Source organism: Eucalyptus grandis, chromosome 6, assembly GCF_016545825.1.
Source record: "Eucalyptus grandis isolate ANBG69807.140 chromosome 6, ASM1654582v1, whole genome shotgun sequence".
Taxonomy (NCBI): domain Eukaryota; kingdom Viridiplantae; phylum Streptophyta; class Magnoliopsida; order Myrtales; family Myrtaceae; genus Eucalyptus; species Eucalyptus grandis.
Window position 1 is genome coordinate 51,776,033 of NC_052617.1, and position 26,073 is coordinate 51,802,105.

Sequence of the window (26,073 nt, forward strand, 5' to 3'; positions counted from 1 at the left end):
TTGCCAAAGGATACTCCTAACATTTTATCGCCCTTTCAAATACCACGGTTGAACCTATCGAGCCCAACACGACAGCAGCAGTCCCGGATCAAACGGATCTTAACCGGCTGGAGACTGTATGAACTGAAAACTTTAAGACCACAGTCGCGCATTCTTAGCCTCCTCTTTGACATTACATTTAACACAAAGTACTTTTGAGGTTCATTCTTTTTGTGCAGTTTTGGTATGAGCTCACATCGAAAGAACTGACGATGAGAACCCATTTTTCCTCATTTTTCTTCTTCCTCCATGCCATACCTACAGGGCTGGAATGCGCAGCTATACGAAAGAATAGCAATTGATGAATTCCATCCGCCAAGGATCTAGATATTCCCGACACATTACAGAGGCATGAGTCGCCTGTACCTGTAGAAACACACCAATGCACTGAAAATGACTAAAAGGCATCCTCCTGTTATGATGAGGACCCACTGAAATGCATCGGCATTGTCGAATAATGAGATGTCGAAGTTCATCCCAAAAATTCCCGCCACCACACCGAAGATAGCAACAACGAAAGTCGCAGTTGTCAGCAGCAGCTCAAATTGTATCAGCTGGTTTCGGACATTGTCCTGCAAGCACAAGGTCTGTGATTAGAGTATCTTCGAGCAAGCCAAGAAATAGCGTAACATGTAGAAAGAGAAAAAAGAACAGAAGTGTAGAGAGAAAGAAAAAAGGAATGTCCAACTTGCTCTGCTCTATCTTAAACTATCCTGTGTGGTTAAGCTTCTTAGACAGCAATAAGCAAAATTTTGCTTTCCTGCCAAAATAGAAAATATTACCAAATTTTAAAAATTACAAAACAATTATGTACGTTTCTAAGTGTCAAAACTAGTATTCTGTGACAGTTTTCAGTGTTTCGGGACAAGAGAAAGTCAAAATGCATCCATCCAATATTTGAAATTAAATAAAAGCAAAAAGTAGAAATCTATACAAACACAACCGTAGAATAGCAAATTCTAGTGAGTTTCATAAAGGTAAATTTCCAAACATTAGCAAAAGTCCACTTAGTTTTATGAACTTTTAAGTGCATTCATTCTAAGGTTATACGTCAAAATGCATCCATCACATATTTTAAATTAAATAAAAGAAAAAAGTAAAAATCTATGCAAACACAACTGTAGAGAATATATAGAATAGCAACTTCTAGTGAGTTTCATAAAGGTAAATTTCTAACATTAGCAAAAGTCCACTTAGTTTTATGAACTTTTAAGTGCATTCATTCTAAGGTTAAACGTTAGAGAGAATTTCAACATCCATTTTCTTCTTTGCCTCAGTAGCAACGATGACAAATAAGTAGCAACACATATATATATTGCAGCCACACTGTCACCAAGCTATATGTGGCAGAGTCAGCCCCCCACACACACACACACTTTGCCTGGCAACTATTTTTTTTTAGAATTTTTAAACTCCCATAGCCAATTTCCCCAGAAGACATAAGTCACGAAAATCATCATTCAAACAGAAGATAAAGAAACAGGCATACCAGCTGAATGTTAATGAAATCTTCTGTGTCATCAATGTACTCCTTCAGCTGAAATGCATAACAAACAAAGTGATTAATATGTTTCCTCTATACCAAGTATAAATGAAAGAAGACTTAAAGAAAGAAAGTGAGACTAGTGGATACCGAAGTCAACTTATTTAAAGTGTTGTCAATGACAACAAAATAAGCTTCCAACAGCATCTCCAGCTCTTCTATTCTATCCGTAGAGCTTTCTGAACTCCTCATGCTCTCATGCCGGCTCCTCGCTATACTTAGGCTCTTCTCAAGCTTTCGGCCATCACGAGGTGAAGAAATGGGAGAAACAGGAGCAGAAAGGGATTGTGCAACATCATTGGACCTGTAGCCGATCGAAGACTGATCAATATAGTACGATGACTCCACTCTCCGTTTCTTCTCAGTGAGATACATCTCAGCCATGTCTCCGTCATCATCCATTAGCTGTTCTATCTCATCCCTAACCTAAACCAGTGCAGCCGATAAGTGCGAGCAGAAGGAAAGGTAGTCAGATTATGAAGACAAGCACAAAACATTAGCAGGGACTACCTTCTGAACTCTCCTGGTCAATGCCACAAGTCTGCTTTTCAAACGTCGAACACGCTCCAAATTTAATGTACTGATCTTCGAAGTTAGTTCATCCAGCAATGGATAAGCTTCAATTTCTAGTTCTGCCGCCTTCAAAAAAATTTGAGAACACAGCCATTAATTAGAAAAAGTTGTAAAAAATATTGAGAATATGGCGACACAAGTGACCACGACTTTCATATGTAAGAAGCATCAACCACTCTAAAATTGTAGTCCATCCACTGATCTCACCCTTCCTTTTAGTGATCCCATTACATATCACCCGTACTCCAATTCCCAATTTGGGGGTGGGTTAGGGGACTCTTCTATGTTTGGGCCAAGACTTAAAGTTTAACTACCAATTAGCATCATATTATAAAAATGCTCTCTTTAAAAGTATTCATGAATGTATACACAAGAATGGCAACAATCTAGGAAAAGACTGCATGAGGGACAGCTTTTCACAAAAAGTATCCTTCCATGTGATATGTACCTAAATTTTCCATGACCACAGTTGAGGGTCTAAGTAAAGCTATAAAAACTATATGTTCAAATATTGCAATGCTTAAGAAATTGTAAATCGCAAAGATGTACAGTATTCCTTTACCTGAATGCCTTTACATTACTGAACGAGTAAATTTTTAAAACATACATACCCCTTTCTAGATGCACTTACAACATTGAAGGAGATAGAATCACAAGCATTTGACAAGTATGGGACATTTGGGTAAAATCAACTTCCTCACAAGTTCTATAAATTTCATGTCAGTAAATTAATTCGTACCAGGTACAGCCTGAATCATGAACAAAACCTTAGAAAGTACAATATCTACATTTTCGTACTCAGGATACCGAGTCATGACGTTACAAACTGACTGCAAAAGTCTCAGGAGAGTCACAAATGCTTAAATGGATTGTTTCATTAATTTCTCTAAAACGCAAGCATTCCCTCTCGACATACTCCACCCTCAAGGCAAAAATAAGACAGAAGTCCACCCTATGTATTACCCAAACTTGTAAAGAGTGCACTAATCCTAAAAGGCATGCTGTCATTGATAACAAAGCCATGTAACAATTAGAAGTTGTGAATTAAATGAAAGAGTTGACAAGCATAGGATTTAGGTCCTAACATCATCATATCACAAACCTGAGAATCAAGAAAAGTACAAGCAGTTTCTAAAGCAACTTCAAGGGCCCGAAACTCGAAAGGCAAATAATCCGGGGAAGTGTTGCCAAACAAATCATCAAAGTTTCTACTTCCTCTCCTACTGCTCAAATCTGCACCTTCTGGTTGCCAAACCTCACCTGCCCCAGCTGTTGTCAGCCGTCGCTGTAGCTCCACCACATACTGCAACACATAACTATCGAGGGAGTTCAAAAGCAAAACCTCATCTGCTGTGATAATACATCGAATTTGCTCTAAGTTAGCAACTATAGCCTTCTCTCCCGAGAATTGTAGAGGGGTAAACAAACAACGGATCAAGCAGGCGCAAATCACGGGCTGGAAGGTCACAACGGCGCATCATTGTGAACTTGTCAACCTCAATGATCTCAGAATGCCCAGAGGTATCAACACGAATCCATGACCGAAGACCTTGACCTCGTTTCTTAAGACCTATAACATCCATGCTTTGGAAAGGCTGACGCCCATGCCCATATGAACGGTTAGATGCTTCTTTAAGGTCAATAGCTGACGCAGGTCTTGGGGGGAGGAGGCGTTCTTTGAGATCTGCCATGAATAAACTTGAAATGCTGCAATACACCAAAAGATTAAAAGCATAAGATCACTGACATTGGAACTAGCAGAAATATTTTTACATTTTAGCACATCTAAGTGCCAGATTGTCTGTGTTTGTATAAACCTTGACATTGTCCTTTCAACTCAGAACCTCCTTAAACCACCAAAGAGAACTAATACAGAAATTCCTCCTACTGATGGTAACACCTAACTTGTGAGGAAAGATAAAGGCGAAGATGTCAACGAATCTGGAAGCTCTGACTTTGAATTGTTAAAGCCCTGCCAACATGCTTAGAGTCTTTCTACATGCGTGAGGAGAAATTGATGCCAGTGACAGACATCAACCACCTTGTCATTGCCCATAGCAAATATTGCCATTTCCTTTCATTTCAGCTTTTAGGCATTATTTGTCTGTAATATCCGGAAAGTGACAGTGTATCAAATAGCAAACAAATCGAAGACCTAATAGGGATAACTCTGTGTTCGTTACTCTTTGCAGATAAGAAAGTTCACCAAAATTAGTGAGGTTCTATGCAGTCCTCCCTGTGTTAGTTAAGTCCAAAACCTAGATGATCACAATGTTGATCAGGAGTATCGAGTGGAAATCTAATCTATCAGATAGAATATATAAAGTTAGTTTCAAAAATAGCTCTAATTGTCTTTGAATTGCATTCAATTGTCTATCTTTATGTCATGAATGTCCAGCCAACCGATGGACCATGAATGTCAGATGAAAACGATGGGTTTGGTAAGCTCGTAAATAGAACACATGTTCAGCCAATCGTGCCACACCGTTGTACTTCTACCTCAAGATTAATGAAGTGAAGCTTTTCATGATGTTTGGTCACAAATCATTTGTATTTTCGATTAGCAAACTACCAGACACTTCTGTTTTAACTTGCAGCAACATCATTTATATATACGTCAATAATCCTTTTCAAACGTCAGAACTTTCCTATTTGGTTCTCTGGAATTTGGATCATCAACAGAAAATGATCAAAAGCCGAATATGCAAAGACATTCGAATCCCATTCTATGACAAGATAAGTTTATCCTTCCCAAAGTCTTCCCATCATCACGGAGCAAGAACAGCAAATTTAACTCCCAAGCCGTTATTGTCCAGCAAAAAGGCGCATCACCATGTTCACAAGGACCGAAAAAGAACCAAAACGCGACATGAAAACTAGTAATTTTCCTGCCATCCCAGCCAACCATTGAAGCTCGTACCCTTCCACAACATGGGTTCATCAGTTTTTGACACCAGAAGCTCGATATTTTCATTGGAAAGAGCACATAGAAAAGCCCATCTCGCTTACCATAAGCTGGACCGACATCGAATTGCAGACAAACGGCAGCGACGAAACTGGGTTTGAGCTGAACCCACGAATACGCAAGCGTGAAGATGAGCAACTTTACCTTCAGCTGAGAGAACTAGGCTCTTCCTCAGGCGGGAGTCGATGAACCCAAATCGATGATCAACGACCCATGATTGAACTGAAACTAACCAATCATTGCCACGCTGAAAAAGGAAGCGACTTGAGTTCAAAGGTGGAAACTTTTCGAAGTGGGCTATCCTCGATCCGATCTTCGAGTGGGAGGAGAAGATGGAAACTTCGGATTCCGAAGTGGGTTCCTCCTCTCCTCTCTCGACTGCGAATTTCTCGTTCCGGAGGATTCGTTGGTCGGTTGGCAGCTCCTATTGAATTCTTCTTCTTTGCGACGGTGGATTGGAGTTCGGACACGGATCGATTCTTCTAGTCGCTAATGACAGCACGAGGAACGCGTGTTTGTCTCAAGATAATGGCCTTATTATCTATGGTGAAGTTTCCTCATCATTAGCATCGCGATGACTTTAAAGGCAGGCCATCTCTTCAAGAAAAGGACGAAACAGAATCCGTCAAAACGGACCCAGATTAGAGAAGAAGTTTTAAGGACGTTGCAAAGGACGAACTCGGTCTACGTTGTTGTCTTGGGAATCTCAAAAGATTGACACAGATGTTCATATGATTACGGTTTTCTTTTCGAGATCTAAAACGACGTAAGATTTCACATTCGATCTTGGCTCCCTTGCTCCCTTCGTCTTTGTAAGTGTGTTAAAAAGGTTAGACCTAATTTAATGGCGGAAATGATAAACCAAATCGAATACAATTTAAAAGTCATTATTGTCCAGAGGAGCCCAAAGACCCAAAGCCTGCTAAAAACTATGGGTCAAGTTTGGCAACATGCCAGGCTCATGATCAAGCCTATTAAAGACTTAATCTATGTACTTTCTTTATTGGAAATAGCTATCTGAATTTCATGATCTACGAAAGAACATACTTCTTCTTAGATGCTTTAATCTTGACTTGGATAATGTTATTTTCCAGCGGATTTGATAATTGGTTTTCACTTAGGACCTAATTGTTAACAGAATAAATAGTACATGATTCTATTCTTTTGTTCATGAGAGTAGATTTGGCACGTAAATTTGTTTGATAAATTTTTTTGTTCCTAGGACTAAAAATCTTTTTTTTTTGTTTCCAAAAATAGATTTGAAATAAAATCAAAAAGTGAAAAAATTACTTCTTTATTTCCGAAAACAAATTCAAAATCAAGCTCAAACCTATTTTCCTTTTTCTTTTTTTTTCCTTTTTTCTTTCCTCCTCTCTTCTTCTTCCCCTAACCAATCATTGGCCACCGCCATCGTCAACAACTGGCCACAAAGAAAGAGGAAGAAGAAGAGAAAAGAAAAAAAGAGAAAAATAAATAAAAGTATTAAAAAATTTAAAAAAAATTAAAAGTCTTACCAAACGCATTTCTATTTAGAGAATAAAAATTTTGGACAATTATAAAAAAGTTTTTAAATGCTTAGAAATCATTATCGAAAACATAATAAAAAATAGTCATTTCTTACCGAAAACTATTCTCGAAAATAAAATGATTATCAAATGTGTCTTTATTGTACAAGAATTCATCCAAACTCCCTAATTGGCTATTAATGCTATAGCCATAGCTATTCGACACAACTACTTTACCCCTAATTTAGTGATTTACATGGTAAAGTGGTTATCTAAGTAGTACTGACACGCGATACGATATGACATGTTGATATGTTGTTTTTAAAAAATATAATTTCGACACGTTGAGATACGTTGTATATTAAATGTATATTTTTATACATACATGATTTTTTTATAATTATTTTAATCAAATTAATTTGATTCAAATTCACAAATAAATAAATAAATAAATAATTCTATAAATAATTTACTTCGAAAACATTAATCCACCATTTGTTAATATCATTCATTATTTTAATTTGATAAATTCAACTCCATTATAATAATCTATAAAACTTCAAGGGAAAAAGAAGTAATCCGCATTCTAGATTTACGCATAAGAGCATGTAGGAAAGAAGAGAAAAAACAAACTTGAAAGATGAACTTTTATAATTAAGTTTTTCTTCTTTTCTCATTTATTATTTTATTATTATTACTTTTTACATATTTACATTTTGAACTTCATTTATTGAAAATTTTTAAAATTGATCTCGTGTATGTCGAATCACATGTCGAAATTCCGGACTAAGTGTTGGAGAATGTCGAGAGGTATTCAGCACATGTCGAAAAGTGTCGATAAATGTTGAACAAGTGTCAAAGTGTCCAACACGACATTAAAGTTCTCAAAAATTGTTGATACTTCCTGAGTAGCGACTGCTAAGAGACATTAAAAATTTCAAGTCCCTCAATTTGGTAGCTAGAGATACTAGGTGCTGCATAAGGTACAAAGAGTTGGCCGACAGCCAAAAAATGGTCAGAGAATGCATTCATAGGCAAGGATCCTTGAAGACTTTCATAGTTAGCCAAAAAAAGAGAGAATTTAATAGCTTGCTTTTAATACCGTATTCCAGAATCTAAGACAAAATCTTCGTATGTGGTAAAATTCCAACTTTTCTTCGCCAGGTTCTTTCCTTAACTGGTTCTTTAATGATGTTAAAAAGAGCTCCTCTCCCTATGACTATGCTGAGATATCTTGTGCCCTCATACTCTTAAGGATATTCCTTTCATTTGGCAGAACTTTTATGAGGTTAAGACAAAGACGTACTACTTCATAATCTGGATTGCTGTCACGGTAAGAAGTCCTTTTCTTCCGTGTCTTTTGTTCCGGTGTTCTTCCTAATTGTCTTACCTGTACTTTAATTATCATGAACTTGTTTTCTTCTCCCTTCTTGCCCCAATATCTTTATGGCTGCTAATTTCTTCTTCTTTTTATCAAGTCAGGGGAGGCCCAAGGATGCACAAAACCTCCATTCTATGCCCAGAATTGCTTTGTACAGGAATGCATTAACATATGCAAATCCTTATATGGTGACGCCACCGGGAGGAAATGTGTCGACAAGGATCATTGTTGCCGCATCTAAAGTTTCTTGCTTTTTTTTGTGAATAATAAATAGACATTAATACATGAATGAGAAACTTTTATACTTTAATTTCATGTTATATTCTCTTATGAACACCTTGAGGTCACTCTTTCGACTGTACAATGGCCAAAACCATCATCTCTGTTTTGTTGTGGTACATATATACAGAAAAAGGAATGACTCAGGCCCCACTTCCATCATATTTAATATACAGACACAATCCCTGGGTTGAGATGATCAAACGTAAGGGTTGATATGTGATGAGTAGTCACGGATTCCCGCTCCTTCCCATCCCATCCATTCTTCCCACAAGTCCCAATCTGAATCATCCATCCCTCTCATCGGCTCATCAACCCCTTGCTCTTCCGACTCGTACATCTGCGGACCATTCGATTCTCCTCTGAAATTGCTCATCACAATCTGCATCAGAAACATTGAGAAAGGACTTTGATTAGCCAAGAGTATCGTCATAAAGAAAAGTTAAATTCAGAAGCTTCGTTGACCAAATAACAAATGAAAAAGAGAAAAGGAAAGTGTGAAGATGAATAAGATGAACGAAGACTGAAAAAATGAAACTTTCTTCTTCCTCTGTATTTACACAGTATATGCTATACATCACAGAGCAAATTTTCAATGGCGTGCTCTGTTTTTCACATTCTCTTACTCGTTAAACTCTGCAAGCTGCTAAGAAGACTTTTTCAGAAGAAGAAAAAAGGAAAACAAAACTGAACTTAAAAACAGAAAAACAAAACTAAAACAGAAAAGCGAAACTGACAGCACACGTGTAAACTGAAGTCTTCGGTGAAGTCTTCATCACCGACTCCCTTCATGACGTGGCTTTCCCAGTCAAATAGTCTCCCCTGACTTGTGTGCTTCGCTTTATGCTTTGTGCTATACTTCCGTTGATCTTTACAATAGCTGCAGCCCTTTCACTTTCATTATCTTCCTTTGTTGAAGTTGTGACAGCAGAGTAATCCCTCTGCATGGGCTGAGTTGCTCTTATTTCCTTAACATCCCCCCTCAAATTGGGAAGGGTTAAGAATCTCATACCCAATTTGGTTCTAATAGTAGAGTGAGCAAAACGTGATAAGGACTTAGTAAAGATGTCAGCAAGCTGAAGATGAGTTGGAATATATCGAACATTTATAGAACCTGAGGATACTTTTTTTTCACGAACAAAGTGAAAATCAACTTCAATATGCTTAGTGCGAGCATGTAGGATGGGATTAGCTGTAAGAGAAATAGCAGATTTGTTATCACAGAACAAGAGTGTGGGTGATATGAGAGATATACCAATATCTCGTAGGACAAAGCTAATCCAAGTAAGATCAGCAGTAGTTGATGCAAGTGCTCGATATTCAGCTTCGGTGGAAGAGTGTGATACGGTAGGTTGTTTCTTGGCTGACCAAGAGAGAAGATTAGAGCCAAGATAAGTGCAAAAACCAGTAGTGGAACGTCTGGTGTCAGCACATCCAGCCCAATCAGCATCTGAGTATCCGTAGAGGGCTGTTGAACTATTAGAATGGAGGAAGATCCCTAGATGTGCTGTTCCTTTAACATAGCGAAGGACTCTTTTCAATTTATGAAAGTCTGCAATTGTTGGATGCTGCAATTTCTGGCATAGCAGATTCGTTGCATAGGCAAGATCAGGTCGGGTGATCGTCAAATATTGAAGACCGCCTACTATACTTCTATACTCAAGTGGATCAGCAAGCAGAATATCATCATTTGTCATAGCAATTGATCTAAGTGGCAAAGGAGTTGAGACAGGTTTGCATTCTGTCATGTGAGCTCTGTTAAGTAGATCAATTGCATACTTGGTCTGACAAAGAAAGAGATCTTGAGAAGTACGTTTGGCTTCAATTCCTAAAAAATAATGAAGATATCCGAGATCTTTCATGTGGAATTGAAGGCTCAGTTTCTTGATCAATGTAGCTAGAAGCTGAGCTGAGCTGCCAGTCAAAATTATGTCGTCTACATAGAGTAATAACAGTACTATATCTGAACCACTATGAAGAACAAAGAGAGATGGGTCAGCTGTACTACAGAAGAAGCCATTTTCAAGAAGAAAATTACTAAATTTATCAAACCAGGCACGTGGTGCTTGACGAAGACCATATAAAGACCTCTTGAGAAGACAAACACACTGAGATTTTTGAGGATGTATAAACCCAGGTGGCTGCTCCATATACATAGTCTCATTTAAGACTCCATGTAGGAAAGCATTTTTAACATCAAGTTGATGTATTGGCCAATTTTTCATCATAGCCACAGAAAGTACTATACGAATGGTAGCATGTTTAACAACAGGACTGAATGTTTCAGTAAAGTCAACTCCCTCTTCTTGATGAAACCCTTTGGCAACTAACCGAGCTTTTAATCTGTCAAGACTACCATCAGGTGCTAATTTGGTCTTAAACACCCATTTACAGCCTATAACATTCATCTGGTTAGTTCTAGGAACTAGTATCCAGGTCTGATTTTCATACAGAGCATTCATTTCTTCTTGCATTGCTCAGTACCACCCTTCATCAGCTAAGGCTGATTTAACTGATCGTGGTTCCAGAGGCACTTTATATTCAGCTAAACATGCATACTTAGGATTTGGTTTTATAATACCAGATTTTAGTCGAGTCTGCATATGATGAATAGCAGCAGTACCTTGATGAACAGCAGCGGTACCTTGATGAACAGCAACAGTACCTTGATCAATGACAATGTCAGTTGGTGTGACACTTGTGGAAGTAAGACCTGGTTGTTCTTCAGCAACTGAATCAGATTGCATGTGTGTGAAAGATGAAATTTGTGGCGTACTTACAATGTATGATGTATCAGTGTGATCATCTTCCAAAGTAGGACTATACCGGAAATTTGCTGGATGGTCAGTGAAGCCATTGTTTACTGGTGCTGCACTATGAGAATCAAGAAGTTTAACTTCTTCCACCCATTGTTTGTACAGAGTAGTATAATGTTCATAGTCAGTTGTCAACTTCTTTGTGAATGGGAAGAAATTCTCATCAAACACAACATGTCTACTTATATATATACGACCATCAGTAGGTACAAGGCAGCGATACCCTTTATGGCGTTCACTGTATCCCAGGAAGACACAGGTAAGAGATCTGGGATCGAATTTATGTTGTGTGTATGGTCTAAGACAAGGATAACATGCACATCCAAAGACCCTTAGATGTTCATAGCTTGGCTGATGATGATGAATTTTGCTTTGTAAGGTGAGTCCAGTTGTAACTTTGGTGTAGGAAGAATATTCACAATATAGTTAGCTGTCATGAAGGCATCTACCCAAAATTTCAATGGAACTCTAGAGTGATACAGCATAGCTAAACCCAGTTCAACTATATGACGATGTTTCCTTTCTGATATTCCATTTTGTTCTGGTGTATGTGGGCAAGACATGAACTGTTTTATGCCACTATTCCTTAAATGATTCTGAAATCTGTTGCTGATAAACTCTCCTCCTCCATCACAATGAAAAATTTTGATTCTATGATTGAATTGCCTCTCGACTAGTTTCTGAAACTCAACAAAGATATCATAGAATTCTGACTTCAGCTTCATTGGATACAGCCAGCTATAGCGAGAAAAATTGTCTACAAAGATGACATAGTACTTAAATTTCTGAAAAGAACTAACTGGTGAGGGACCCCAAATGTCACAAAGTGTATCTTTTCTAAAGGAACATTGGATGTAGTGTCGATAAAGGAAAAGGTAAAGCTGCACTCTTTGCTATTTGACAGCTTCTACATATAGTCTGTGTTGTTGCATTACAGTAAATCAACTTCTGATTCTGTAGATGCTTTACTATTTTCGAGTTTGTGTGAGCCAATCTCTGGTGCCACACATCTTCTGCTGCAACTCTGTGTCTTTGAGTGAAGAATGCTTCTGTAGTTTGTGAGTCCACTCGGTAAAGTCCTCTAATTTTCCTTCCGAGCTTCATTGTTGTATTGGTGTGATTGTCCTTTACATAGACACCAGTTTTATCAAAGACAAAAGAACAAGGATAGTCATCTCGTTAGTTTAGAAACCGAGAGAAGATTCTTCTTTATTTCTCGGAACAATTAGTACATCATTAAGAGGTAATGAGTTGTCCTCGCATTTAACAGAGTATCACCAATGTAAGTAATGGCGGACATGACCCATTTCCTATCATGACAAATCGGTTCCACTATACTTAGAGAGTGTATGAAGAATACCAGGATTTGCACTGATGTGAGCTGTAGCACCAGTATCTGGATACCACTCATTTCCTTTTGGATCCTCAAGATGCATCGCTGTCAATGCTGTTGGAATATCTTCAGCTTGATATGAGTTATCAAATCTATACCAGCAGCGAAGTGCATCATGTCCTGGACGTTTACAAATTTGACACTCCAGTCGAGTACTTCCTGTTATTTTCTCATCCTGCAGATGTTTATTGAAGGTTAGAGTCGAAGATGGATAAGTTTTGATGTCCTGATACCTCTGTGAGTAACTTGCATATGGTCGAAACCCCGACTAGATCCGGAAGTCATTTTTCTGTCTAAGTTGCTGATCTCCTTGATCCTGAATCAAAGTGTTTGTTCTGTAGTTCTGACTTCTTTCAGAATATCCATAACCACGACCTCTACCATTAGTAGCACGTCCTCGACCATAGTTACGTCCCCCTCTGTAATTGCTTCTTTGAACTGCAAAACCAGAGTTCTGAGGGATATATTCTCTGTCGTGTTTCCTTTCTACGCTGTATTTCAGATTGTCTTTGTCCAAAATAAGCTAGATTGGGATTATATTGGTTCCCGGAATAGTTCTGCAATCTTGTTTCAAATCTTTCTAATTGTGCTATTACCTCATCATATTCTCGTTGAGGTTTCGGGCGATATAGTAGTTCGAAAATTTTCATACTCGTAACCTAGTCCTTCCAAAACACCAAACATTTTGGTTATCTCATCTACAGTGCTTTCCTATAGCATTTAGCTGATCACATATGGATTTGTATTCTCCGAGATAAAACGAAAGAACTCGATCCCGTTTACGCAGGCTTGTAGTTTTCCTCTCAGTTCAAACTCTCTAGCAACTGACTTCTGTGTAAAACGATTAAGAAGTGTCTGCCATACCTCATAGGATGTTTCTAAGCCAATGATCAAGCTCAGAATGTTTTCAGATACAGCTCCACTAATCCATGATGATACAAGCTGATCAGTTTTTGTCCAATCTGTGTAATCTGGATTTACAGCTTCAGTTTCACACCCTTCAACTTCAATCTGTAACATTCGAGGAGGTGATGGAATTTCACCATTAATGAAGCCAAAAAGTTCTTGGCTTCGAAGAAATCTGTGAAACTGAGCTTGCCATAACAGAAAATTATCTTCAGTAAGTTTGATTGTGACAAAATTGGAAATATTAACATGTATTGGGAAAGGGTACTTCTGTGTTCTTGCTGCCATCTTTGTGTTCTCTCAGCTTTGAAGAAGACAATGATAATGTTGATGTTAAAAGCACTTTGAAATCTCCAAATCAACAAACGAGAATGATCAATAGCTACTTTGATTTGCTGTGATCAGTGAAGTTCAGACTTATCACAGAGACTTGAAGATCACTGGATTTCATACAGGAGTAATCCACCACTTGTCTCTGCCTTCAACAGAAACAGAACATGCGAATTAGGGATGAACACAGCGCTTACTGTGACTGCGAAGCTGGTGGTGCTGGGGAAGTGGCTTCGGTTGAATCTGCAACTTCAACTTCAGTGGATGAATAGGGGAGTCTTACTTCCAACGTCCCTCAACGAGGAATCACCGGAGAAACGGAAGCCACCGTAGTTACTGTAACCACTGCTGATCTCTAACCTCGAAGCCGAGTCGAGACCTTCAAACTTGGCACGAATTTGAGTTTCGCGCTTCGAGTGCCCGATCGAGTGACGCTGATCCTCGAGAGCAATCAAGAAGAAGAGAGCAAATCCGGCGGAGAGCCGAATCGAGCCACAGAGCGGGAATCGCTGTCACCGCCGCGGCCGATCTTCACCCCAAACCGAGAGATCCCCAAACAGAGCGATCCCTGACCTTCACAACCACCGGAACCCTCACAACCACCGGAACCGAGAAACCCTCACAACCAACGGAACAGAGAGATCCGCCGAGAAACCCTCATAACCAACGGAGATCCGCCGAGAAACCCTCACAACCACCGGAACCGAGAGCGATTGAGAGTCCCCTCGCGATCCCTGACCTTCAGTCTTTGATTTCCAAGGGTGATCCGCCAAACCAGATTCGTCACCGCGGTTGCCGTCGGCTTCGGATTGAGTCAGATCCGGCAATCAGAGGACCAGATCTGACGAGCAGAGAACCGCTTCTGCAGCTACAGCACCTTCGATTTGCACCAGATCTGGCGAGCAGAGGACCAATAAGGATGATCGACCATGCTCTGATACCATGTGAAGATGAATAAGATGAACGAAGACTGAAAAAATGAAACTTTCTTCTTCCTCTGTATTTACACAGTATATGCTATACATCACAGAGCAAATTTTCAATGGCGTGCTCTGTTTTTCACATTCTCTTACTCGTTAAACTCTGCAAGCTGCTAAGAAGACTTTTTCTCAGAAGAAGAAAAAAGGAAAACAAAACTGAACTTAAAAACAGAAAAACAAAACTAAAACAGAAAAGCGAAACTGACAGCACACGTGTAAACTGAAGTCTTCGGTGAAGTCTTCATCACCGACTCCTTCATGACGTGGCTTTCCCAGTCAAATAGTCTCCCTGACTTGTGTGCTTCGCTTTATGCTTTGTGCTATACTTCCGTTGATCTTTACAATAGCTGCAGCCCTTTCACTTTCATTATCTTCCTTTGTTGAAGTTGTGACAGCAGAGTAATCCCTCTGCATTGGCTGAGTTGCTCTTATTTCCTTAACAGAAAGAAGTCAATAAGGACTTGTTTAGAGATTGTGGGTAGTTCTTATATCACTTTCAGATACTGATTATGTTAGCAGAACGCAGAAAAAGATTGGATAAGATGCCGATCCTGATGACAATGTCATCGCTTTCACTATTTCATCTAACACAACTGAGAAAAATAACCCAAATAACCTGACCCACCATTCGTTTGAATCAGGGAAGAGCGTTTTATACGTAGTTCTGTTCTCAACAGTCCCCACGAAAAGCTCTTGAAATATGATCACTCAATTGGTGAAAAATAAGCTAAAGATTTTTTCTTGTTCGTTTGGTACCCAAACAGAGTCGACAAGCATGCTGTCGGACATAACACCAATCATGTATAACCAAGTTAAGCTTGATCTTCGCGTGTCTAGTGAATGACTTTCTTCAAGGTGGAATTTTGGCTTACCTCATATGCTTCGTTGATTTCATGAAACTGCACCTTGCAATTGCTTCCTCTGCATACGTCTGGGTGATACTGAAACAAACACAGAAACAAAGCCAATCAACTATCTTGATCAAATAGTGGCAGACTTATGAATCTGCAACATTTGAGTATGCAACTTTTTTAACACGGAAAACCATTCGCCAAACTAAATCATTTGATTCATAAGTGAACTGTCATATGCAGAGGACGCGATTGAGACCTGCAAAGCGAGCTGTCTAAAGGCCTTCTTGACCTCAGATTTAGAAGCACTGCGATGAATTCTGAGAGTCTTGTATGGATCTGCAACGGAAGAAGAATAAGAGCAAGAGATTTTAACCCCATTTTTACAGGCCTTCCTCTTCTCCATCAACGTCCTTTCATTGTTCTTGAGTTGAATCCAAGAAGACCCGTTCTTGCCCATCAAACCAGCAGCGCAGGCCATGCCTCACAAATGATATGACTGAAGAAAATGAAGACCAACAGATAGCACGAGTATAAAAGATCCCACAATCCAAGCACCCACAATATAACTCTCCCTTTATATATATACACAAACTTGCGAAGATACGGACGGCTTTTGCTTGTGGTCGTGGTATTTGAACTTGGAAGGTGGGTTTTGAAAAGATCAACAGGCAGGACAATTTGGAAACGCGCTTTAATAGGAAGGAACAAGACGTTGAGAGTAGGAGAGGAGACGACCCTTCGCTCGGCTTTCTTGGCCCTTTGAATCTTGATTTAACGCTTCCTTTGGGGGCAGTTCAATTATTGTTATCTAAGGTGACTTCACTTCTGATGTTGGGTGAGATCTATTTAAACGAGGGAAACCACACATCTCATTAGGATTATACCATTCAACAGAGAGAGAGCGTGTGATGTTGAGTAGTCAATACAGATGATGCTGAATTTATATTGAATTGATATGCAGGTAGAATCTGGATTATCTTAATGAGATGATAATGTCAACAATTTATTATATAAAGGGTAGACTATGATGGTATGAGAGAAAGTAGAATATGATATTACCCTTTATTTGGTTATGAATGACGACTTTTGCTATGGACTTATTTGGGGGTACATTCTCAGTGCGTTCAGACTAATTCCCTGTGCGTTCAGACTAATTCCCTGTGATTCCATCTGTCCTTCTCCACTTGCCTTCCAAGGTTGAAGCTTTAGCTATTTTAAGGCACCAAGATCATTTAGTTTATTTTATATTTTTTAATTATTTTTTCAAGTAATACCGTTAATCAGCTTAATGGTTACTTCACTTCTAAAACCACCGAACTGGTTTGACCTTTTCAACGCAAATGGTTGTGTTCATTTACAAGCATTCACATGCTTTGTCTTGTCTTTGAACCGGCTTGCTATCTTCTCGAACCCTCAATTTGATGCCTTCTCCGAAGAAATCATTCATTTGAATATAACAGTCTAAAGCGCAGTCATATGACGGACCCAATCTTTCTCATCTCAGAATCAATGAACAAGAGGAAAAAGTTGGAATGCAAGCAGAGAGTAAAAAGGAGGGAATTATTGAAGGAATCAGCGAGTTTTCCGTCATACTTGACTGTTCTAAAGGAGATTATATTGTGAGGAAGCTCTCTCGCCATGGAAAATGTGTTACAAATGAATACAAAATAGAGCCACCTGAGATGTCCGAATTTTTTTATTTGTGCAATATCGCAATAATGACAAAGGTATCAACACGAATCCACAATTGAAGCCTTGACCTCATTTCTTAAGACCTAAAACATCCATTCTTTGGAAAGGCTGACGCCCAGGCACAAATGAACGGTGAGATGTTTCTTTAAGGTTGCCGGAGGAGCTGTTCTTCGAGATCTGCCATGGATAAACTTGAAATGATGCGATACACCAAACAATAAAAAGCATAAGATCACTGACATTGGAACTAGCAGAAATATTTCACATTTTAAGAGCATATTCAGGTGCCAGATTGTCTGTGTTTGTATAAGCCTTCACATTTTCAACTCAGAACCTCCTCAAACCACGAAAGAGAATTAACACAAAAATTCCTCCTACTAACGGTAACAGCTAACTTGCGAAGGCGAAGATATCAATGACTCTGGAAGCTCTCACTTTGGATTGTTCAAGGCCTGCCAACATGCTTAGAGCCTTTCTACATGTGTGAGGAGAAATTGATGCCAGTAACAGACATTAACTGCCATGTCATTGCCCGTGACGAATATTGCCTTTTCCTTTCATTTCAGCCTTTAGGCATTGTTTGTCTTCAATATTCCAAAAGAGACGGTGTATTAGATAGCAAAGGAATGTGAAGAGTTAAATGGGATAACTCTCTGTTTGCTGGCTCACTCTTGACAGATAATGAAGGATAACTCTCTGTTTGCTAGTTTCGAAAAGTAGCTCTAAATGACTTTGAATTGCATTCAATCCTGTGTATTTATGTCATGCATGTTCAGCTCACCGATGGATCATGAATGTCAGACAAAACCGATGGGTTTGGTAAGCTCGTAAATATAACCCATGTTCAGCCAATCGTGGACTTTGTTCAAGCGAAGCATTTCATAATGTTTGGTCACGAAACATTTGTATTTTGTACTGGCAAACTATCAAATACTTCTGTTATAACTTAACTCGCAATCCTAACTTTACTGCAGCATCATTTATATTAACATCAATAATCTCTTCTCTAACGTCAGACCTTATCTACGAGATTCTCTGGAATTTGGATCATCAACAGAAAAGCATCAAAAGTCGAATATGTAAAGACATCTGAATCTCATTCTATGACAAGATAAAGCTCATACTTCCTCAGGTTTTCCCATCATCAAAGAGCAAGAACAGCAAAAAAATAAAAATAAATTGTGAGCTGTTATTGTCCAGCAAGGAGTACCATCACGTTCGCAAGCACGGGAAAAACATAGAAACACAAGATAAAACCAGTCATTTCCTCCCACTTTCCGAGCTAACCATTGAAGCTCACCATCTTCCACTTCACCGTTGTATCAGGTTCTCAACACAAGAAGCTCGAAATTTTTCATTTGAAAGAGCACATAGAAAAAGCCATCTCGCTTTCCATAACCCGCAAGAAGAGAGAACTAGGCCCTTCCTCAAGCGGGGTGGATGAACCCAAATCGATGATCAATGACCCATTATTGAACTGACACTAATCAATCATTGCAACGCTGAAAAAGGGCGCGACTTGAGTTCAAAGGTGGAAGCTTTTCGAAGTGGGCTTTTCTCGATTCGATCTCCGAAAGGGGGAGGAGAAGCGGAAAACTTCGGATTTCAAAGAGGGTTTTCCTTTTCTCTATCGATTTCGATTTGCACGTTCCGGAGGGCTCGTTAATAGGTTGGTATCTTCTATTGGATTCTTCTGTGCAATGGTGGATTGTGATCTTAATATGGATTGATCAATCAATCATTCAACCCTTTCCCTTTCTATGGTGAAGTTTCCTCATTAATCATCATTAGCATTATGATCTTAAGACAAAAGTAATTTCTTTTAGAAAAGGTTGAAAGTCGCACACTTGTCTGCATGATAACATTTCCATTTTTTATTCTTTTGTTTCCTCTAATAAAAAAATAACAAAAATCCATTTGAAAACGTCAATTAATTTTTCTATTTTAGAATAGAAAAGTAGTCAAAAATAGATTTGGAACGGAAACAAAAATAGAAAAAAATAACTCCTTACTCTAGCGAATAATTTTTAAAAATAAGTCTTTTTTTTTTTTTTTTTTTCCCTCTTCTTCCTCACTTCGCCATCATCTTCCACCCCGGCATGCCGCCATTCGTTGCTGTCTACCACCCCCTCCCACCACCATTCATTGTTGCCAACCACCGCTCACCACCTCGGCCATCTACCACCCACTGTCGCCATCGCCGGCTACCATCCACCCCCCCAATGACCGGCTAGAAAAGGAAGAAGAAGAGAGGAAAAGAAAAGAAAAATCTAAACAAAAATTATTAAAACAGTAATTTTACATCATAATATATATATATATATATATCGTACCAAACACATTCATGTTCTTCTTTTAATCCGGGAATATAATTTTTGTATAATTATCAAATTCGTTATTTTACTTAGAAATTGTTCCAGTAAATAGAAAATAATTATTTCTGAAAAGAAATTATTCCGGGAATAGAATTATTATCAAGTGCGTCCTTGGTATATGTTATCTTGTAAATCTCAAAGGATTGATCCAAATGTTTACATAGTTAGGGTTTTCTTTTTAAGATTTAAAGTAATATTAAGATCTTACATTTGCCCCCTTTCTCTTTCCGAGAGCGTTGAAAAGGCTACACCTAATTATCGATGAACTTCAGAAATTAAATCGGATGCTATTCAGAATTCATTGTCTAGAATAATTTATGATAGATGAAAGATTAAATTTTCTTAGAAGATTGTTTATCCAAGTGGATGTGGGAGATCCTAAACCCACTCAAACCGTGCGCCGAGTCCAGCAGCTCAACAAGCCCAAGTTTATTCTAGATATAATCTGTTTGCTTTCTTTAAGAAAAAAATAACCACATCTCGTAATTTAAGAAAAGAAAAGTACAATAAAATAGTTCTTCTTAATGACTCTGATCTTAACTAGGATGACATAATTAACTATTCTATTGTGGTTTTTCATAAATGGTCCTTAACCGTTTTTCATAAATGGTCCTTACTTATATGCGGAAACTCTATCAACACTAACCTTAACATCACTTGTTGACTAATGTTATAGGTGCAGCTGTTGTGCCTCTAATGTTTATATTGAATGGAGCATTCCGCAAGAGTGCCTTACCCTACGAAAGTGATTTGCAAGGGAAAATAGCGACTACTAAGTCAAAAATATGATATAGTCTGGTTGAATGTTTCAATATGACCTAATTGTTCCATTGTCTACATTCATTTGTGTGAAATATAAATTATCCAAGGATTTAGTCTCTACTAATCTATGTGAATGTACATAAATCACTACATCCACATATGTTGACTAAGATTCTCTACGTATAGAGTGGTCAGTAGAGACACCTCCCCAAATGTTATTCAAAGTAAGGAAATGTTCACCTTTCTGAAATGCTTGTTGATTTTTTTAACCAAACTGTCAAGGGTAAAAACTAATGAGTATTACACAACTTTATACAAAAATCCGAAATTTAAGTGGTTAGATAATGACATAAATCAAATTAAAGAGATTCTCTAGTCATGACTAATCCATGTCCGAGCTCAAGATTTTAACCCTCCAATCCGTGCTATATCTTTGGGCTAGAATTAAGAACATTAGAAGTTTGATTTCTTTGAGAAAGCCATGACACGAGACATGGCAAACAGCAAAGGGCAAAGAGCGAAGGCATGCCGAACTCTCCCAAAAGGCCCACCCCCCCAAGGGCCCAGCAACGGCCCACGGGCCCGTCCCGATTTAGCCCTCTGCCTCTCGCCCTATGAAAGCCCAATCAAAAACTCCAGCCACAAAACCACGTACTTAGATATGATTTAAAGTGATCAAAAACCCTCATGGATGTGCCAATTCACCTTTGTAAAATTCACCTTTGTAAACTCATTTATAGTTAATCAATCATCATATCCCTAGATGCTCCAAGTGCGTCGCCCATTTTGATATGAGCAAACCGCAACTCATCGTGATGATACAAAAGGATGGATAACAAAAGGAAAATAAATATGAAAAAAATCATTTACTCTTTTTTTTGAGCAATTTTATTGGGTAATCATCGACATGTTTATTATGTCTACAGAAATTCGGCTCGAGAACTAAATTGAAAAAAGATGGATTTTACTACCATAACAGTTTTTAGATACGGTGAAAATAACAATTTACTTGTGAGTCACAATTTTTGAATGAATAAATCCCAAAAAGGAATTTATAATTATTTATAATTTAATTTTTTGTGATAAAAATATGTTATCATTTTCAAAGTAAATTGAAAATATCACGCACTCATTTTTCAGAGAAGATATGTTCGTTACGTTTCGGACCGACAACATTTTTCAGAGAAGATATTTTCGTTACGTTTCGGGACCGACAACTGACAGCCCATGTGAACGAACGGATACAAGCAGGTACGCCCGCTCCTACTCTGGCGGGGGTAAAGCTATGTCCGTGCAATGGGCAGCAATCCCAGACGGGGACCAAGAGCCCCAGAGCTAGGACGGCGGTGAAGACGACGGATCTTGCACGCCTTTTCTTCGTCAATTGAAAAACTCTATTATCTCTTTCTCTCTCCATCATCCTCTTGAGTTTTTCTGCACTGCAGCACCGACAGCGTTCGCCTCCACTGAAGCTCGCAGGTGATTCTTGGTATGTTCGCAGGAAACACTTTGTGTAAGCGGACAGCTCTTCCGTTTCTCCCTCTATCTTCCTTTGTTCGCATTTCATCTGGACACGTTGTCAGTTGCCTTGCCGCCGTTTGTAGGCAGATCACGTCGAGGTATCACTGGTGGTCGATGCCTTCAACTTGTGTTTTTATTTTTTTACTTTTTCAAAGACCGTTTTGTTGAGCATTGCAACGAATTTGTGAGTCAAATCATTGCAAGAATTTCCGTTTCGGTTCGCGTTTTTTGACTGGAGTTGACCTGTTCAATGAACTCCCAACGCAGTCTTCCTCTTCCAGCTAATTATTTTCTTAGAAAAATTGTGAATTTTGATTAGTGGGGGTTGGTCTTGTGGCGTCTTGGTCCCTCTCATCGGCTCATTGATCCCTTGGTCTCCCGACTCGTACATCTGCGGACCATTCGATTATCCTCTTAAATTGCTCATCACAATCTGCATCAGAAACATTGAGAAAGAACCTCGATTAACCAAGAGTATCGTGACCCATGAAGCACAGTAAAATTCAGAAGTCTCTTTGACAAAATAAAAAATGAAAAATAAAAAATGCGAGAAGTCACTAAAGCCTTGTTTAGTGATAGTGGCGTAGCTCTTATGTCACTTTCAGATGCTGACTATGGCGGCAGAATGCAGAAAATAATTGGATAAGATGCTGATACCAATAATCATCATCACTCCTTTCACCATTTCAGCAAAGAAAACCGAGAAAAATAACCCAAAGAACCAGACCCGCCATTCCTTTGAATCAGAGCAGAGAGTTTTGAGTTTTGTGCGTAGTTCAGTTCTCAACCCCAAGGAAGCTCTTGAAAATGATATATCATCACTCACTTGGTGAAAAATAAGCTAGAGATTTGTTCTTTTTTTTTTTTGGGTACCAGAACAGAGTCGACAAGATTGCTATTGGACATATCATCAATGATGCATAATCAAGTTAAGCTTCATCTTTGCATCATGAATGACTTTCTTCGAGGTGGAATGCTGGCTTACTTCATATGCTTCGTTGATCTGATGAAAGTGCACCTTGCAATTGCTTCCTCTGCATACGTCCGGATGATACTGAAAAGGAACATAAACAAAGCCAAAACCCATCAACGATCTTGATCAAAAAGTGGCAATCTGTAACGGCATAGCTTACAACTTTAACTACAAGAAAAACCATTCCCCAAACCAAATCATCCGATTCATAATTGAATTGAGACCTGCAAAGCAAGCTGTCTAAAGGCCTTCTTGACCTCAGATTCAGAAGCACCGCGATGAATTCTGAGTCTTGTATGGATCCACAACGGAAGAAGAATGCGAGCAAGACTCTAACCTCATCTTTACATGCCATCCTCTTCTTCATCAACGTCCTTTCATTCTTCTTGAGTTGGATCCAAGATGACCCATTCTTGCCCATCAAACCAGCAGCACAAGCCATGCCTCACAAATGATCTTAGACTAGAGAAAATGAAAAGCAACAGATATCACGAGTACCAAAGATACCGCAATCCAAGCACCCACAATAACTCTCCCCCTTTAATAGACACAAACCAGCGAAAAATACAGAAGGCTTCTGCTTGCGGTTGTGGTATTTGAACTTGGAAGGTGGGTTCTTTTTTTTTTTTTTTTTTTCAGTCTTTCTACTCTACGCCTCCACTTACACTCACTGCATGACTTGCGCCCGCCTCTTGCGGGCGTGGGAGTCGCAACCCACTCTCGAAACTTACGCGTCCCTACCCCTCATCCCCCCGAGAAGGTGGGGATTTGAACCCTCACCGCCCCTTCCATGTTGGAAGGGTGGTCACCTGGGCGAACCCCGCCGATTGGAAGGTGGGTTCTTAAGGATGTATGGTAACGCTTTTGTTTCAAGGAACAATTTCTTTTCGAAATAGTTTTTTTATTTCTATTCTTGGAACAATTTCTCAATAAAAGAATGTATTTGGTAATTGCATAAAATTTATATTCTCAAAATGAAAAAAGAATAGGAATGTGTTTGGTATGATTGACAAAATTCTTTGTAATGTAGAATTTATTTTAATTTTTATTATTTTTCCTTACCCACTGCCGATTGCCGGCCGAAGATGGTCTCGTGGCGGCGGTAGCAATGGAGGGTGGCAAAGAACAATGGTCATTGGCGACAACGATCGGTCGATCGACGCGCAACGGCGGTCATCATTGGTGGGTGGCGGCGGTGACGGTGACAACGGTGGCGGCAGCCTCAATGGTCATCGGCGGTGGGCCACAAAGGCGATGGCGATGGTAGTCGCAACGACAATGGTTGGCTTGTGGCGGCAGTGGTTGGCCTAAGACAAGCAGCAGAGGGGGGTGGCGACTGGCAAATAAAAAGAAAAGAAAAAGAAAGAATGAAAGAATAAAAAAGTTGCCGAGGAATAAATTTGGAACGGAAATAAAAGGTAGAAAAAAGTAACTTATTGTTCTCGAGAACAATTTCTAGAAATAAGTTTTTTTCTTCTTTGTTTTTATTTTCTTCTTATTTGCCAGTTATTGCCACCGCCCCATTGTCATCGTCACCCGTCGTGGCCCACTTGCTAATGACCATCGAGGCCGCGCTCGCCAGCCCAACCGATCGACCACCAGCTATCATCGCCGCCATCCACCACCAATGACCGCGCGCCATCACCTATCAACTAGCCAAACTGATCATTGCCACATCGACCCCAACCGCTACTAACCGTCACCCGCCTCCACCGATCACGCCACGCTTGATGGTAGCAAGCGACGATCGATGTCATCGGCGGTCAGCAATGGCTAGGTCGGCAGCGGGTAGCGGCGTTCGACAACGACGATAGAGGTTGGAGGCGGTAAGGAAGAATAAGAAAAAAAATTTTAAAAAAATTACATTATAAAAAAATTTATGAATTATACCAAACACATTTATATTCTTTTTTTCATTCCAAAAATAGAAATTTTATATTGTTACCAGATGGTTCTTTTATTGAGTAATTGTTCTGAGTAATAAAAATAGAAATATATTATTTTTGAAAATAAATTAATTTTCAGGACAGAAGCCTTACTATACGCACCTTAAATGACCAAATGGACAGGATGGAATGGAAACTCGCTTTAATAGGAAGGGACGACCCTTCACTCGGCTTGATTGGCCCTTTGAATGTTGATTTGACGCTTCCTATGGGCAGGCTCCATTATTGTTGTTTAATGATGACTTTGCTTTTAATGTTGGGTGCCATTTACTATTTAAATAAGGCAAACCTCACATATCTCAACATGCTTTTACCATTCAAGAAAGAGAGAGATGTCGAGTTGTCAGTACAGATAATGGTAGAGTGACATGAAATTGATATCATGGTAGAATTTGGCACATTGCTTTTGTGAATCAACTTTCTGAATTATTATTTTAATGAGATGATAGAGTAAAAGAGGAATTTAACATATAGGATCCAATCTTGTAACATGAGAGATGTGGGATTGAATTTGATATTAGCTTTTTATCTAGTTACGAATGAGGGGACTTATTTGGGGTATATAGTAATTCCTACCACCTTCTTAATAAGATTGAACCTTTAGTTATTTTAAGGCATCATGATCGTTTAGTTCATTTTTTTATTAATTAATGCCGTTAACCAACTTGATGTTTACCACATTGTCAACTTCTAATACGAACAAACTTGTTCGGTCTTTTATATGCAAACAATCGTATTCATTCACAAGCATTCACATGCTTGGTTGTGCTTTGAATTGGCTTGCTATCTTCTCAAACCTTCATTTGGAGTGTCTTCAAAAAAATTTGTCATTGAACGGAATAGTTTACCGACCAAAAAAAAAAAAAGAACGGACTAGTTTGGAGCACATTCATATGATGGACCCAAATTTTCTCATCTTAGAATTAATGAACAAAGGGGGAAAGGTGGAATGCAAGTAGAGAGTTAGATAGAGGGGGAATCATCAAAGGAATCGACAAGTTTTCTGCTCATACTTGACTATTCCAATGAGATTTTATTATGAAGCACTATCGGCCTATTTAATAATGTATCAAATAGTATCTGATTTTATTATTTTGTTTCCTTAAAAAAGAATAAAAATCTATTTGGCAAATTTTTATTCCTAGAAATAGATTTATAATAGAATTAAGAAATAGAAAAAAGTTATTTATTTGCTCCGGGAACAACTCCATAATCAAGCTAAATCATATTCTTTTTTTTT

The 26,073-nt window shown here is 38.8% G+C and overlaps 2 protein-coding genes and 1 pseudogene across 5 annotated transcripts; all 3 read right to left on the reverse strand.

Moving 5' to 3' along the window:
- Positions 1-311: 311 nt before the first annotated feature.
- On the reverse strand, positions 312-4,427 carry LOC120294926 (magnesium transporter MRS2-1-like). The gene is given in 6 exon segments (XM_039315978.1): positions 312-611; positions 1,529-1,576; positions 1,673-2,008; positions 2,093-2,221; positions 3,258-3,555; positions 3,557-4,427. Coding segments are annotated over 6 exon segments (1,332 nt in total). The 5' UTR covers positions 3,847-4,427; the 3' UTR covers positions 312-380.
- Positions 4,428-8,287: 3,860 nt separating this feature from the next.
- Positions 8,288-16,129, reverse strand: LOC104450634 (chaperone protein dnaJ 8, chloroplastic). 4 transcript variants are annotated; one of them, XM_010065280.3, is made up of 3 exons: positions 15,821-16,129; positions 15,583-15,651; positions 8,288-8,667 (listed from the first exon to the last, which is right to left on the reverse strand). In XM_010065280.3, the coding sequence occupies exons 1-3, from the start codon at positions 16,040-16,042 to the stop codon at positions 8,485-8,487; spliced, it is 474 nt and encodes a 157-aa protein (XP_010063582.1). In that variant the 5' UTR covers positions 16,043-16,129; the 3' UTR covers positions 8,288-8,484. The 4 variants fall into 4 exon arrangements, 2 of the variants coding, with proteins under 2 accessions (XP_010063582.1, XP_039172106.1); XR_005552328.1 differs by lacking the exons at positions 15,583-15,651; positions 15,821-16,129 and adding exons at positions 9,023-10,950; positions 11,066-11,467 and having other exon boundaries at positions 8,554-8,667; XR_005552329.1 differs by lacking the exons at positions 15,583-15,651; positions 15,821-16,129 and adding an exon at positions 10,909-11,467 and having other exon boundaries at positions 8,562-8,667.
- A 5,700-nt stretch (positions 16,130-21,829) lies between these two features.
- Positions 21,830-23,384, reverse strand: LOC120294594 (annotated as a pseudogene).
- Between the last annotated feature and the right edge of the window lie 2,689 nt (positions 23,385-26,073).